The 12,851-nt window shown below is 41.3% G+C and overlaps 1 protein-coding gene across 1 annotated transcript in view; it reads right to left on the bottom strand.

Annotated features, from left to right (window-relative positions):
• The window catches only part of REL (REL proto-oncogene, NF-kB subunit), a 40,929-nt gene that overhangs the window by 4,795 nt on the left and 23,283 nt on the right, over positions 1–12,851 (bottom strand). The window contains exons 5-9 of the mRNA XM_074949516.1: positions 7,791–7,931; positions 1,689–1,793; positions 1,144–1,356; positions 754–828; positions 558–632 (exon numbers count right to left, since the gene is read on the bottom strand). Of these exons, the coding sequence (XP_074805617.1) occupies positions 558–632; positions 754–828; positions 1,144–1,356; positions 1,689–1,793; positions 7,791–7,931 (609 nt within the window). The remainder of the gene's footprint in view (positions 1–557; positions 633–753; positions 829–1,143; positions 1,357–1,688; positions 1,794–7,790; positions 7,932–12,851) is intronic.

Below are 12,851 nucleotides of genomic sequence, written 5' to 3'. Positions count from 1 at the left end.
CAGTGCTCTTGCTGAGAGGGGAAAGGACCCCTCAAATCTTCCTCAACCATTTGTTTTAGACAGTTGGGTATTAGAGAGCCCCCCTTTTCTTCCACCTGAGGAGCAGGCCTACAGCAGCACTTTCAGGATGGAGTGCTGAGTCACCTCATGAGGGTGACAGTTTACTGTGGCCCTTCGGGAGACCATGAACGAACTGGGGGTGGGACAGGGGCAGGTGCAAATAATAGATGTCTTCAGGTAATACTAGTGCCTTGAAGTTTAAGTGCTGGAGTCCCGGTGGATAGCGGGCCAGGCATGTTCCCAGTTGTGCGCCTGCATTTACATGTCAAGTTATTGCAGCTCAGTGTGCATGAACCAGAAAGTGAAAGGGCTTTTTGATTTCTCTGTATATGCATGTGTGGTACTTGTACATACAAGTGTCACCCCACCAGTGCCTCTAGCCACTGAAAACTAGCCCCCAGTGTTTGAAAAGCTTAGGGCCCTTATCGGACTCTCTGCTATGGAAAACGGACACTGCAAATCAGAGAGTCTGCACTGACATGTGCAGACAAATCTACCTTTCTTAATTACCCGCCCTTCGCCAGGGATAGACCGGAATGGAGCTGCTTTGGGCCTCTCGGACACATTGGGACCTGTGATGGAAAAGGCAATTAATCCTGTTATTTAAGAATAGGATCGCTCTTTTTTAAAAAAAACAAAAAAACAAAAAAACAAACCACCACATGGAAGCAAACTACCAAATGTTTTCCTTACCATATTCCTGGATGAGCTTTTGCAAAGTCAATGTTGATATTTGCCTTTGCCTTTTTGCTTTATTACCATAAGGATCTACAAGGGGAAGGAGAAAAGAGTGTTGGAGATTAGGATGCTCTCCACTGTGTTTTGTGATGAAAGTTTCCAGTACTGATGTATGCCTTCTGGTTATAGTGGAAAGGGTCTTCCCAAATGTAGTTCTCATAGATATGTGATCTAAAGAGCTGATACAAAAAAATCACAACCCACCACCCTTAATATTATTCTAAAGAAGGACAATGCTGGAGTGCCATTAGTAAAACCAAACTTTTTATGGATTCAAGGTTGCTCTCTCATGTAAAAATGCAGCTTTGACATACTCTTAAGAAATTCTACTAGTAGGAACTGTACCTTTTTCATCTGGTAGATATCTGAAATCCATTGACTCACTGACTTCCTGGTCAGAAGGCCTTCGCAGCTGCATCTTTACCGTAACTGGTTCACTGATGTCTTCGTAAAATGGTGGGGTTTTGAATACAATAGCGACTTGACGGTGTACATCAGCTTGTGAGAAACTACCTTTGGCTTCCCACTCATTCCAGACAAATCTGACTTCTATATCATCTAGTCCACCAGAAACAGAAGGTACCAGTTAGTACAGAGAGAAAAAACTAAAACCTCTGGCCAACATTTTCAAACTTGTGGGCCTACAGTTAGGCATTTAAGTCCTTATGTAGGCTCCTAAATAGCCTGATTTTCAGAGGAGCTGATGACCTATTGAGTTCAATGGGAGTTGAGGGTGCTCAGCAACTCTGAAATCAGGCCGCTTATTTAGGAGCTTAAGTGAAGGTTTAGGGGCCTAACTTTAGGCCTCCAAGTTTGAAAATGTTGGCCTCCGCAGCTGAATACATTTGAAATGTATTCTGGGAAGAGGGAGAGAAACTAATCACAGTTACCTTTTTGAACCTTGTCACACAGTAGAAATATTTCATCTCCTCCTTTTACACTTCCACAGTTCTTGTTCACACGACAGATTCTCAACTCTGCTGTGTTGGGAGCCCCTAGAGAGAAAACAGGAAACAGCGATAGGATATAAGGACACAAGAACAGCTGTACTGGGTCAGACCAATGGTTCATCTAGCCCAGTATCTGGTCTTTCAGCAGTGGCCAATGCCAATTATGTCAGAGGGAATGAACAGAGCAGGCAATCTGAGTGATCCATCCCATGTTGTCCAGTTCCAGCTTCTGGCAGTTGAGGTTTAGGAACACCAAGAGCTTGGGGTTGCATCCCTGACCATCTTGGCTAATAAAAAAGAGAGAGGGCTTTATGAAAGTGCCCTGGGATGACTGATGGGCAGGTATTACAGCAGTGTTATCAACATGAACGGATGTGAATGTAAGAGGTGAGTTTGAATGCACTTCTGTACTGGGCCTGCTATTAAAGTCTGTACTGGGCCTGCTATTAAAGTCTGTACTGGAAGGGGTGCTCCATCTAGCCCTCTCCACTATGTATGTAAGTCTTGTAAAGCATTAGTGGCTGCCATAGAATGAAAGTGCAGAGGAGAAATTCTGGTACATATAAACTGAAATGAAGGTCTCCATCCTGCTTGGCCTAACAAGGTAATAACTGGAGCAGGGACAGTGCAGTGCACACCTGGCATTCAAAATGCCCTCCACATGAAGGTAATTTGGAAACATGTTCCTAGCCCAAGATGAAATCAGTAAGCAGGTGATGAAGGCAAGAAAGATGAAGGCTCTGGTCATGTAGCCTTTTCCTATCTTGGGCACCAAACACCAAAACTGCTACTCTTAACCACTTATCTTCCATATTTATTCCAAAGCCAGCTCACATTATTGTTGCAAATATTTCACCACTTAGCCAGTGGTTGTTAATCAACATTACAGCAACTCTGACCCATAGAACTCGCATGCAAGGGTTTAGTCAATGACCCTTACACATCACTCTGGAGTTGCTGGAAAGGGTTGGGTCAGCAATTTGTGAAAGTGAAACCCTCCCCTTCCCCCCACCTCAGCACAGCAGATTATAGTTTTTACTTAGGGACATACTTGGTCCTAAAACCGCTAAGTTTGGTCTAAAAGAGATGGGCAAATGAGGGTGGGGCGAGAGTCAATGAGTCTTCCTATACACTCACACAGCATCTACTCAGTGTGGTCCCAGTCAGGATTGGGATCGCTGGGCACTACCACTATAGAAATATTTAATAAAAATAATATTTTTAAAAAATATTTAATAAAAAATAATAAAAAAATAGCAGCCAACAGGTTTGTTTTTTTTTTAATTTTAACATTTGGAGGCAATGGCCAATTTTTTCAAAAACAGGATCCTAAAGTTAAACTCCAAAATTTGGATTTAGGCATCTAAATAGATGGCCAGATTTCAAAAAATACCCAACAGCCCCCAATAGGGTCTACAGGAATTTCTGGGTGTTCAGTATTTCTGAAATCTGGCCACCAAGGCCCCAGTCCAGCAAAATACTTTTAAGCATGTGCTTAACTAAGCATGCGAGCAATCCCAGTAAATCAACATATGTACATATGCTTAAATTTATGGATGGGGTTAGGTGCTTTGCTGGCTCAAGGCCTCATTTGGGTGCTTAAGTATAGAAAATTCTGAAAATCTTGGTAATATTGCATATTATCATCTGTAATTCTATACAAGGGGCCAGACTGGGCTCAAAGACAACCACCACACAACTTCTACTGACTTCAGCATCTGGCTAAAGATGTGCAGACACAGAAGGCCTCTGGCATTATATCAGTGCTCACAGAGGTACTGGATCAAGAACTGCCCTATGTAAGATTATCTCTGGTAGCCTCACTGTTTGTCATTACAAAATAAACCAGTACAATTAGGATAGCATAACTGCTTAGCCCTGAGCAGCATAGCTGCTGGAGACCTGCAAAGCTTTGGAGTCTTCAGTGCTGAAAGTAATTATTTTATCTACCACAAGTCAGAGTTTAATATATTAACAGCAGCTTTTCATGAACAAATGTGGGATAAAGATTAGGATACTGTTTCAAATTGATATACTTCATAAATAATATAATAATTCATATATATCCAAGTAATATGCTGGGCAAAAGGTAGTCCAATAAATTTATAGACTGCATCCCAAAAACCTAAATTAAAAGAACATTAAGGTTGCAAAGTCAAGCAGCTGAAAGTTAGGAAATCTCATAGTTAAGGCTGCATATGCAACTGTAATTTAGCCCCTTTGTGCATATTCATTAGGATACAGTCTTTACATATGTGATCACATGCTGGTTTTCCCCAACTCATTCAGTGCACAGGACAGACTGTGCTCACTAAATGAGCAACTCTTCAATATTTTGTTTCATCCTCATCATTTAATATGTGACCACATGCCTCACTGCACACTTTTCAAAACCTTCTCTACATAATAGTACAGAATTAACAACTTTCTCATGACGCTCTCAGCGTCATATCTTAGTGCTTTACTAACATGAATGGAATGGTCTTCACCAGAGCCCTGTGAGGTGAGGCATAATGACTAGCCCCATATGACACATACCCAGTAATTCTGGGTGCCCAATTTGAGATGCCTAGTGTCTGATTTTTTCAGAGCATTTGGTATAATGTAGCACTTTGGATGTACAGAGCACAGCTCCCATGGACCTCAGTTGCAGCTGAGAGCGATCAGCACTTCTGCAAATCAGACCCCAGGTGTCCCAAGTTGGGTATTCAGAAAATGAGGAACACACAGTGACCAACATGTGAAAATTCTGGTTTACATAACGTGCACTGCATCACACAGGAACTCTGCAGCAGAATCCAATACTCCAGGGCAGCATTCAGCTGCCTTTACCATGAAACCGTCCTTTCTGTCCCTGCGGTTCCCAGTCTCATTCATGTCACACTTTCCCCAAATGAGGCAGGTATCCTACAAAAGGCCTCCTTCACTACACAAGCCTGATTCATTCACTGAGCCACGACACATTGCTTTTAGCTCCATCACTCAATGAATCAGGGGTCCTGTGGAAAAACTAGCATGTGATCATGTAATTAAGGACTGTATCATAATGCATACACACAAGGGGGATGAATTAAGGGTGCATAAGTAACCTTAATTCTGGCATTGCCTAACTTTTGAGTGCATGACTTTGCAACCTTGATGTCCTTTTAACATAGGAAATTACATTCCAGAAAACTAAGTTTTTTAAAATGCAAATCAAAAAAACAGAAATTCCACCACGTGGAACCGTGCTGACCCCCAACACAGGTCATCAGGTTGTTCAGATCTACAGTACAGACCACTGCCACTTGAACAAAGCGTAACTGTTGTTTTCTATTTGGGCCAGTCGCTAGAAGGAGACGAGACTCACTTTGCCAGTCTGTTTCACAACTATCTGATGACAGCAAAGGAATATTAAGACTCAGGAATACTGGGTTCAGTTCCAGGCCTGGCAGAGGAGTATTCTTCAGTGGTTACAGACCTTTCTATCCCTATTTTTGCTCTCCTGCCCCTGCCCCCTCCTAGGCTCTCAGTGAAATGGCTGTAAGAATGTTTTTTTTAAAAACATACACCAAAAAACCATATTTCTCCCTGATCTCATTCTCAGAAATGGCTGAACCGTTTTAGCAGAAATTTCCCAGACATGTCAGCCTGAGGTAGACACCCAACATGGGAAATTTCAGCCTAAAATAATTAAAGTTTGGCAAAGTTACAAGCAACTGAAAACGGGAGCCATCTTAGCTATAGACAGTGCCACCTGCACTATTTTATAAACTGACACTGTCTTCGGCTCCACCTGTACCCGTTTAATTGTTTCCACTTTAAGTTCATACATTTCAAAAATGAATAAGTTGATGGAGACTAAAAATGACAAAAAGTGAAGACAAATTATTACATGAATGTGTGTGGGAAGAACAAAATATATGACAATGCAGAGAGAGCTATAAATATTTGTATTGCTACTTGTTTGAACAGACTTGCAACAGCTCTGGGTGAGTAATGTAGGTATCCCAAAGCCACTGACAAAACAAACTGTATTCAGATCATCTCGGTCTATAAACCATGAGAATATACTGAGAGCCACAGTTCAGTAGGAAGAAAATGTGTGTTACCTGAACAAGTTGGCTGTTTATTGCATGTATTCAACTGCATAATTTTGGTCACTTTATAATACTCTATGAGAGAGAGTGCACACACACTACACATTTTTAACCAAGGTCAAAACTTGACCTTTCTTAATTCTGTATGTCAGAACTAGTTTGAAAAGGTCAACAAATTCATGAGATGTCACAGCAATTCTACCAATTTGTGGTTGAAGTTATGCATCATGTTTTAGTTACACTACCACTAAGCTACAATGGAGGACTCCAAACACCCATAATACAAAACAAAAATCACACCTACACACACACACCATGATAAAACCAAAGAAAGCTTAGCAGGGACTGACGTCAACTGAAAGGCACTTGTATTTATGATCTAGCACAGGGGTCGGCAACCTTTCAGAAGTGTGTGCCGAGTCTTCATTTATTCACTCTAATTTAAGGTTTTGCGTGCCAGTAATACATTTTAACGTTTTTAGAAGGTCTCTTTCTATAAGTCTATAATATATTACTAAACTATTGTTGTATGTAAAGTAAATAAGGTTTTTAAAATGTTTAAGAAGCTTCATTTAAAAATTAAATTAAAATGCAGAGTGTCCCGGACTGGTGGCCAGGATCCAGGCAGTGTGACTGCCACTGAAAATCAGCTCGCATGCCGCCTTTGGCATGCATGCCATAGGTTGCCTACCCCATTCTAGCGTATTTCTAAATGGTAGCTGAGAGACATTGCTTTTAGCTCTGTTAATTTTATCTCAACTTCACCAGCTCTGCTATAAAGTCCCTGAATAAAAGATTGTGTAGCATTTCAACTGGCAAAAGTAAGAGATTTATAGCATGTTTTAAAAATAGGTAAAAATAACAAAAACCCTGGTTAGAACTGAATACTTCCATAATGGTTATGTCAATTCATAGCAGAACTCTCCTCATCAACTGCACAGATGCACCTTTTTTCTAAATCAGTGGCTTCTACTAAAATAATCGGTCTCACGACCTACAAAACTTGGCACAGAAAGACGACAAAAATAATTGCCAAAGTCTTCAACAATTATTAAAGGCTATTCTGCAAAGGCAGGATATAAATATTTATATCTCATATTTCACGCTCCTTTTTCAGACGATCCAGTTACAGTATAGCGAAGTCACTCAAAAATCCTCTGAAAAAGTTAATCCTTTGCAAAACACATCTGTTTGTGGTAAAATTCCATCCTGGATAGTGAGTCAGCACAAGACCTATGCATCACTTAAGGGGCCAGACCCTGAGCTGCTCAAAACTGGCATCACTCCACTGAAGGCAGTGAAGCTACGCGAACTTATACCAGCTCAGGTTCTGTCCCAGGCCCTCAAAATAAGGGTTGATGGGACATAAGTAGTTTAGAGCTTTGTGCTAATTCTCTACATGGGTGAATTTCACCCATAGGGCCTGATCCAAAGCCCCAAAGAAGTCAACAGAAAGATTCCCCAATTATTTCAAAAGGCTTTGGATCAGGTCCTTGGCACACAGATCGAGTTTTATGGCAGCTAAGTCCAAGCTGGGACCTTTCTCAGCAATCTTTATCACTACAAAATATTTTAAACGCCTTGCCTACTGGAAACTGGGTTTCTTGTGGTTACTGCTGCAGTACGTAACCAAGGGCCATGAAAGGATCTAACGAGTAGTATGACTGATATAGATACTGCACCTCCTACTACCCAATGTCAACATACCACTCACACCTTTGTTAGACCCATTTGATATCCAACAGGCATACACACAATCTACAGTCCATATTCTGGCCTTGGCTCTAAGCACTAGGATCCAAAGCCAGTGCTAGGATCCTTGGCCCTGTGTTTGCATTAGATAGCATAACAGAGCCAGAGAGCTGAGAGGGAAATGGCTGGGAAGGTGGCCTGACCTCTGTCACTTCCAATACAAGGGAAAAGTTATCACTTAAAAGTGCACCTGTCCAGCTGGGATACTCACGGTTATCATAAATAGGGTTGGAGATGACAGGAGGAAGTGGTAACGTGCAATTGCCGTGTTCATCAGGGAGGAACACCTGAAAGCAGAGTCTCACGACATTGAGGTCATATTCATCAACATTGAGCAGCTGTTCTTCGGGCACTGCAAGGTAGAGAGAGATGGCAGAGTAAGAGTTATCACACAGAAGCAGCAATCACACTTAAAGAAATTGGAGTGAATCTCTGCTGGTAGAAGCAACAATGCCACCAGTGCATGGATGATTCACCTGTGACACTCACTAAACCCCACGTATCAATCCCTTGAATGTGGAACAGTAGCCTTTAACCCTTACTCTCTTCCAAACCTATTGTTAGCCTGAGAACAGTTTTACGGTCTCATTTAGCCATTCAAAGAATCACAAACCAAGTGCCTACAGTATCAGCAGACCATAATAATACTTCCAGTTCACCCATCCTCCAAAAACCTCCTACAAATTTCATTACGCCGTTAGTCAAGAGTGAAGCTTGAAACATGCTTGGACAAAAAAAAAAAAAAAAAAAAAACCAGCAGTGACCACACTGTACTGATAAATGTCAAACACTTGCATCACCGTTTTGGTGTCCGCCCCCACACAGCGTAGGAGGTGACACCACCCACCCACGCTGGTGACTTTTGGTATTATTGAAATAGTACATGCAGCAAATTCAAATTCCTCTGCATTTTTCATTTGCAATTGTGATTTGAATATCTCAGTCCCTCCAGATCTCAGAGTTTTAAAAATAAATTTGATCTTTTTCATTTTAAACATGGGATATTTATCTATAAATGCACCAGGATTTGAAAGTTAAAAATCAGCCCCTCTACAGCTTTAAATATTTTGGATCCAAACCTGGTGTCCTAACACGGGCAGATCCTCTCCTGACAGAGTTTTGTCAGTGTAAAGAGTGCAGGATCAGGCCCAGCTAATTTATCAGAAAGTCTAAGGCAAAGTTTCAAAATATAATATACATTAGTAGTAGACTTTTTAATTTAACAGAACAGGGTCTTTGTGAAGCAGATTTGGTCACTGGCACCATTTCAGCCTGTAACCTGCAATTTCTGTGTTCAGACTATCTCAGATAACCTGCACCTGAACATACAGTGCTAGTACTCCCTGCCCAACTCCCCTTACCGACAACTAGGGGCTGGATGCTGGGCCAGGAACAGATGGGAGGCAGCTTACACCTCCCTATTCAGAGGCTGCAGGGATCAGCACTGCCCCAGTCGAGGCGAGGATCTGGTAAGGAGGCCTGACTTGCCAATAGCAGTACTGCAACCTACTGTGTAGAAGGTATACACGACAAGGGCAGTCCTCAGGGCTCAGCTCAATTGCTAACTGCTTCAACAGCTCAAGGGGCTTTGCACAAGCACAATCTCTGCAATGTATGTCCACCCCAGCCATGTCACTCCCAAATCTTCCTCCTCCAACGCCACACTCAACTTGCCATCACTCTGCCCCAGAATGCCCTTGCAGAGCTGGGCCTGGGCATAGGGGACCCCAGCAATACAATTACACCTAGTTGGCTAACACAGGCTCAATGCTGATTTGGTCTCTCTCCAAGCTCAAACCAATAGGAGTAGGCAAGAGGACTCAGGAGACTTGGAGGTGCACCTTGTAGAGTTTCTGCCAAATGCTACCTTCATGGGAAGATATTTGTGGCCTCCGGGTGGGGCAGAAAGCATAGCCCCCCTACCCTGCAGAGCTCAGAGATCTACAGGAAAAGGCAATGCCAAACTTGTGCACTCGGGAGAACGTGCAGTGGGGCAGGTCTCTCCTCCACCCTGGTATGGCTCTTGGAGAGCAGTGTGTGGTGCCTGTAGGGCTTATGCAGCCCTTTTTACACCGATTTGCTCTTTCTGCAGCAAGTTCTGGTAGAATACACCAGCAACAAAGATGTTTGGGAATGACTGTTGGCTTGTTTCTGCTGCTAGAATTAGGCCTGAAGACAGTTTTCTGCTAGGAGGGTGCAATGTGTCACAAAGATGGGATCTCTGAGCCCAAACCCCTTTCTCTAATTGGACAGATGGCTTCTCAACCTAGCTCAGGCCTAGCAGATGCAGCCCACTCATCCTTTTGATGTCACCTGACTGATATAAATTTTTTCCCTCTTGACTAAGTCTTAGGGAATGGCATATTAACTGTCCCAATGTCTCTGGTAGCTCATCCACTCCCCAAAAACTTGAGGCAGTTAAGCAATGACATCTCAGTAGCATTCAGGTTCAGGGCCTGAAGTTGGTGTTTCAGCACTAGCCTTTGGTGATAACCCAGACCCTGATGTTGAGGGTTTCCCAGGCTCATTCCGTAGCTCCTGGATCATAAATTACTAAACTAAAGGTGGGCTCAAACTTTATCCAGATAACAAACCCCTCTCAGTGGATTTGAAGGTGTTGGGAACTGCTGTGGTTTAGCTCATTGCAGATATATGGAACCAGGCATGACAATCTGCATCTGGTTTCTGATATCATACCATCTCAAAGCTGGGATCCACAGCTGTGGATCAGCGGTCTCTACTACAAACTAAGGCCCCAATCATGCATTGTGGTTTGCACAGGTGCAGCAGTCTGCCCATCCACAAAAAGTTGCAAGATTAGTGCCTAAAGCAATTCCAGAGTTCCAAAAATGTATTAGATTATGTGGGAATTTATATGCTAATAGTAAGGTTCAAATAATATATTTTCCCAAGGTGTAAATGAGCTTTCAAACTCTCACTGCTTCCTAATCAGTCCGCTTGACCAAGCTGTTCATTACCTTGAAATACAGAAAGGGTACAATGGACTAATAATTCCAAAATATGAAATTCATTTGAAGAACAGTTTTTACTGGAGACATCAGTGTTGTGTTTCCCATATTCTTAAAAGTAGTTTAACATTTAAAAAAAAAATCTGCCATTTGAAAGAGGAAGTGTTCAGTTAAGACTGATTCCTCTTGTCTATTTTTAAATTTCACTTCTTATTAGATGAACAGAATACAATGCAGCAATCATGTTCTCTTTTATTGCTTTAACTCCATCTTGTGATAAGATATTTTTAAAAACCCCCAAATATATGGGCCAAATTCCACCCTTGCATAAAAAACACACAGCTCTCATTAATGTCCACAGGAACAGCATTCACCCTTTGAGGACAGATTACAACCCAAATCCTTATTTTTGACCTGAGTGGGAATTAAGAGTCTGATCCTGCTCCCACTGAGTTTTGTCGTTGACTTCAGAGGCAGGATCAAGCTCTAAGTAAGGACTATTTAAAAATAAACCAAAATGACAGTGACTTATTCTACATGAAAAGCCAGATCCTAGCTGCTGTAGTTTGCTGTAGCTACAGTGATTTCAGTGTTGAAGGAACCAGGCTGAGGATCCATCCCAAATATCTGAACATTCTAACATGTAGTAGAGAGGATAGAAAAAAAATCTGATCCCACTGTGTGAGCCTCACACAAGTAGTCCCACTGAAGTAGTCAATGGGAGTACTCACATGAAGTGCTCAGAAAGCAAAGGACTGATTGCATGTTGGGGTTTGGGGAGCACAGATATGTTAAGAAAAGCTTACGCACAACTTTATATTTATAAAAGAAAGTGCCTAATCTCTTGGCTTCAGTTCTTCTTCTTACTTTTAAACTCACTGTTTTTAAATGGCACCACACCTTACTGTCATCACAGGAACCAACCAAAGGAGTTTTACAACTAGGCCTGGCCCATCATCATAAATTTCCTGTGACTGTCCATTCTAATTAAAACCTGGTCTCACTGCAGCTGAGTTCACACCTCTTAGGAGTTCACTTTCTGTGACTATTCTAGCACACAAATGTACATGAAGGAAAGATTGTGAAAACAGTGAATTTTAAGTAACTTTACGAATATTGATGGAAAGCAAATACTGAATTCATAAAATGCAGTTATTTGCGTCAGAAACCTTACTCATGTGATCATAGAACAAAAAAGTCATCTGACCTATGTACACACACAATAAAAACCAGCCAATGCTATTCAAATTCTCACCAAGAACAGCTCACAATCTACATGAAAAAAAGCTATTCAACTTTTAATTTTAAATTAATAAATTTGAAAAAAATGCAGCATCATTAACCCCAAGATTGTCTTAAATGTAATGAGATTTCAAAAATAGTAAATTTGAAGGTTTTTTTTATCTGCTTTCTGGGTTTAGGGTCAAACTTTTGTCTACAATCATGAGAGCTAGAAATGTAGCTTACATTTTTAAATAAAAGGATTATCTCACCTATCACTTTACTCCTGGCACTAGGGATTAAAAAAAATTACATCAACTGTCCTGAGATTTGCAATAAAATTGTGGGAGTCACCAACACTGAAAATGGTTAGCTGCTTAAAATCAATATGCTACAAGAAAGAGGCTACACTCATTAATAAATGATTTTTCTATTAATTTGTCACTTCAGTGCTACTTACCACTGTTTCAAGAGATACTCTGATACAACTGCTGTAAAGAGATTCTTATTTATCTGTGTCAAAAATAATAAAACCTGTAACAGCTCTCCACTTCTGCATCCATGCAGCTAGGGTGGAGACTAACAAGGAACTATAACAGCTGCAAGTTCCAAAGCCATTGACTTCAGCAGGGAGCCCTAAATTCCATCTCTGTATTGTAGCTTCAGTGACAACTAGTTCCTCCAAATGTCTGTTCCTCTTTAAAAAAAAAAAAGGGGGGGGGGTGGAAAATTATGCTACCTGGAAAGAGTAAATAGGATTATGAAACCCTTAACTTGAAGAGGTAGTAGGTGGACTATTAAAAAGTAACAGTTCTTAAGAGAACAATTTATAAATCACTATTTAAAATCTATATGCTGCAATAGCTCCCCACATTTGAGGGCAGCATTTCCAAAAGCATTCAGCAGTGGACTAATTCTGCTCCCGCTGAAGTCAAACATTAGACCAATGCAGTTAGACCAATGCTGAGCGCTCTTTAAAATCCAATCCAAAACTCCAGTGATTTGTAGGAGTGGGGAAAATCAAATGCAACAATGTGATCAGATTAAAGCCAGGTCTACACTCGACCCAGCTATGTCACTCA

This window comes from Natator depressus, chromosome 3, assembly GCF_965152275.1.
Source record: "Natator depressus isolate rNatDep1 chromosome 3, rNatDep2.hap1, whole genome shotgun sequence".
NCBI classification, from domain to species: Eukaryota; Metazoa; Chordata; order Testudines; family Cheloniidae; genus Natator; species Natator depressus.
Note: the sequence above shows the minus strand (reverse complement) of the source record. Positions and strands in the feature narration are given on the sequence as shown.